This window comes from Eriocheir sinensis, chromosome 34 (assembly GCF_024679095.1).
Source record: "Eriocheir sinensis breed Jianghai 21 chromosome 34, ASM2467909v1, whole genome shotgun sequence".
Classification (NCBI taxonomy): Eukaryota; Metazoa; Arthropoda; class Malacostraca; order Decapoda; family Varunidae; genus Eriocheir; species Eriocheir sinensis.
Window position 1 is genome coordinate 13251055 of NC_066542.1, and position 3608 is coordinate 13254662.

General features: G+C 39.5%; 1 protein-coding gene across 1 annotated transcript in view; it reads right to left on the reverse strand.

Moving 5' to 3' along the window:
- Positions 1 to 1054: 1054 nt before the first annotated feature.
- Positions 1055 to 3608, reverse strand: part of LOC127007103 (extracellular serine/threonine protein CG31145-like) — a 121555-nt gene continuing 119001 nt past the window's right edge. Inside the window, exons 8-10 of the mRNA XM_050877713.1 lie at positions 3112 to 3245; positions 2586 to 2725; positions 1055 to 2265 (exon numbers count right to left, since the gene is read on the reverse strand). Of these exons, the coding sequence (XP_050733670.1) occupies positions 2073 to 2265; positions 2586 to 2725; positions 3112 to 3245 (467 nt within the window). The 3' untranslated portion in view covers positions 1055 to 2072. The remainder of the gene's footprint in view (positions 2266 to 2585; positions 2726 to 3111; positions 3246 to 3608) is intronic.

The window sequence follows — 3608 nt, forward strand, 5'->3', positions numbered from 1 at the left end:
CTAATGAGTTAGCTTCGCCTACGCTATACCGCTAAACTGATAAAGAAATTAGTGGAAGCTAACGCTAACCGCTAACTTTTTTATATGGATTTAGGTTATGTTTAGTATTTTGGCTCTAAAATCCTTAAAAGCAGACCTAGTGAACTGAAATTTCAATATGTTGTAGCTTAGACAAAGAGCTTTCCAGAAAGGTATAGGATGCCGAAATCAGAGGATGATAAAGGTCTACACAAATAAACAAACCAAACAAACCAGCAACAACAAGAATAGACGAAAAAGAAGCTTCCAGTTTATCCTATATCCGTATATTTTACCCAAGATTTCCAGCAAATTTTCGCATTTTTTACTTTTTCCATAACTTACACATGTATTATTTTAAGTTTATTTCTTGTCAGGTGAAAAAATATCGAATTCTTGTTATTAAATCCCGAGTTAAAGAGTTGGAAATGGAAGATGCATTACCCTAAAATACTAAAAAGTTTCCTTAATAATTGTCCAATTACCCTACGTTAAGACGTAATTTACCCAAAAGTGGAAGCTCTTGAATAATTGCGCCATGTGGCTCTACTGGTGCTGTGTCTGTCCACAACGGACAAGAACAAACTTGTATGATGTATTAGTGGACTTAAAGTTAACGGAGGAGGAACTGCATTTAGCGGAAGCTAATTGGTCCGCTAACTGTTTCCCAAGTTAGCGAAAACGCTAATCAGCTAAAAAAAATAGCTTCGCTAATTAGCGGTTAGCGGATTAGCGGAAGCGTGCCCACCACTATATATATATATATATATATATATATATATATATATATATATATATATATATATATATATATATATATATATATATATATATATATATATATATATATATATACACACACACACACACACACACACACACACACACACACACACACACACACACACACACACACACACACACACACACACACACACACACACACATATATATATATATATATATATATATATATATATATATATATATATATATATATATATATATATATATATATATATATGCGTATATAGGTCTGTGTTTTAGGCCCACAACGGTACTGGATCAAAAGTATGAATACAAATGTTGCATTTCATCCGGAGAGTCGCCTATTTGTGCGCCACACATGTTGTTCATTACACTCATGTTGTTCATTACTGCCGCGGCTCCTTTTCCCTCTGCGTCCATGCGTCCCTGGTGATGGAATGCTTCATAACAACGTCAAGCATTGTCTTTCAGTTGGCAGCAATAGCATATAATGACCAGCCGTGCGAAATATGAACATTGCCACTTCTGATGATTTCTGCACGGCAGTTATTGGCAAGATTAATAAAGCAAAGTGTTTTAGATTATATCATGCGTTACATAATATGATTTTAATTAATAAAGTCGTCTGGAAAACCCTGGAATTTCAGTCCCTCGAGGCCGCCTTGGTCATTACATTTGCTTGTGGCGTGGTGTTGGTGGTTCACAGGTTAGGTTTTGGATATGTTATTTCTGCTAATTGAATAACTTTTTGAGCATTGCTGTAACAAAAAGGATGCAAATAATTAATGGATAACCGATACATTTGCCATGTACAAGTGGTGAAGCAAACCACTTGATAAAGAATAAATCTTGGCATTCACTATGGCACTTCTGCATCAGGAGAAACTTTAAGTTCTACATTGTGTGTTGTGTGAAGATAACTTTTCTTTTCCTTATATATATTATAATATCTCAACCTTTTAACTATTCTCTGGGGCTCACATTATCAGTTATCTTTACTTTTTTTTCTGACTAACTGATAGAGAGATTCATCTGCCGTTGTCAGCATATTCTTCATATCAGTGGTCTTGCGAACTAAGTGATTAATTTACGTTCCTTTTACTGCGATTAATATCTACACCTGTTACACTCTTGAAGGTTAAACGGGATGTTATTTTTTTGCTTCACATTTTCGAGTCGCACATAATTATATTACATTTCGAGAAAGATAAGCGTAAGCAGGCGCAGCCAAAAGACTCTCCGTTTCGGTAATCTCCCGCTACATGTTGGTGGTTGTTCCACGAAGCTCAGTGATTGTCACGTATGATGACGCGGCTTGGATCCTCGACACCCTCGAGGCACTTCCGCGTCACCTGGAGGACGAAGTTAAGGCGACGGTCTAGAGCGCTGAGGTGGGGCGGCCACAGCACTGGCTGGAGGGGGTCCGAGGCGAGGGAGGCCAGCATGGCTGAACTGAGGCGCTCCGGGCCCGTGTAGAACCTGCAAGGACAAGAAAAATTGCAAATGGATAAGTGAACAGGCAAAGTAACGGTAAATGAACCAGTAAGTGGCCATGGCCAAGACACATATGTAAGTGAGGAAAAAAAAAAGGGAGAAAAGGGAGAAACGTTTCCGAGACGTCCTAGTGTCATGATACAGCGCTTGAAGAACGCGACTGTCGTAATGACTGTACCTTAGCCTCCTGTACAGAAACCCTTGGACTCAATTTATGATCAAATAATGTGGATCGAACAAAGTTAAAGGACTCCTTGAGTAGGTATAAGGAAGAGGTGAAGTGTGCCTTTCTGTCTGTGACGCACCTGAGGAGGGTGGCCAGGGTGGAGTGCCGCATGACGCAGCACTGGTACAGCGGCGCCAAGATGGACGCCTCATCGTGGAAGGCCTTGCCGAATCCCCGCCCGTGGTCCATGTGCAACGGCGCCGAGTTATTGCCGAACATCTGAAAGGAAACGAGAAGTTGTGATGGAAAACAATCTTAATCTTGAAAAGTAAGCGTAGTTGTCAGCTTACAATATAGAAAAATACATTGGTCTGTTATATCATTCGTAAGTAAACTTTCCCGATGGCTTATGAATTTGTGGTACGTTGTAAGTAATAGTCATCGATGCTACTAATAGTATGTAACGTATCTGCGTCTTATGATGAGGTTAACATTCAGTCGTACGGTTTATTTCACCACTGTATTTATTGCTTGTACTGGAATCGAAGTTGAAAGCGATAAGGATGCTTAGAGAGAGAGAGAGAGAGAGAGAGAGAGAGAGAGAGAGAGAGAGAGAGAGAGAGAGAGAGAGAGAGAGAGAGAGATGTAGTGTGCTCGTTTTTTACCTTGATGGTTTCATAATGGTGTCGGTCCATGTTGCCTATCAGAAAGTCGAACACGGACATGTCCACAATGTCCAGGAGGCGGCGACCCTCGCTGTACGGGTGTCTGATCTTCACGGTTTTGCAGTAATCGTCGTCTGTGGGTGTCGAGAATTTCGGGTAAACGGTAATATTCTTTTAACATTTCGGAGCTCATACACACACATTTGACAAGGCTTTCGTTTGGGTATATTTTGGCAATTCCATGTGTAGTTTTATGTCCCTGTTGTCAGAATGACAAAGCTTATGTACCCCGAACGTAAAAAAAACAATGATGAGAACCTTATTAATCTCCTTTTCACCCTTTGAAAATAGTTGATGTAAGAGGCGGAAGCTTCTGAGAAGACACTACAAAAGACTTACTGGCTGTTATGAAATATCCACGTCTTTTTGATAGCTATGAAATTTTCTGGTCTTGTATTCTGATAATATACCCTTTATGTTTTATTTGTTACTTTGGC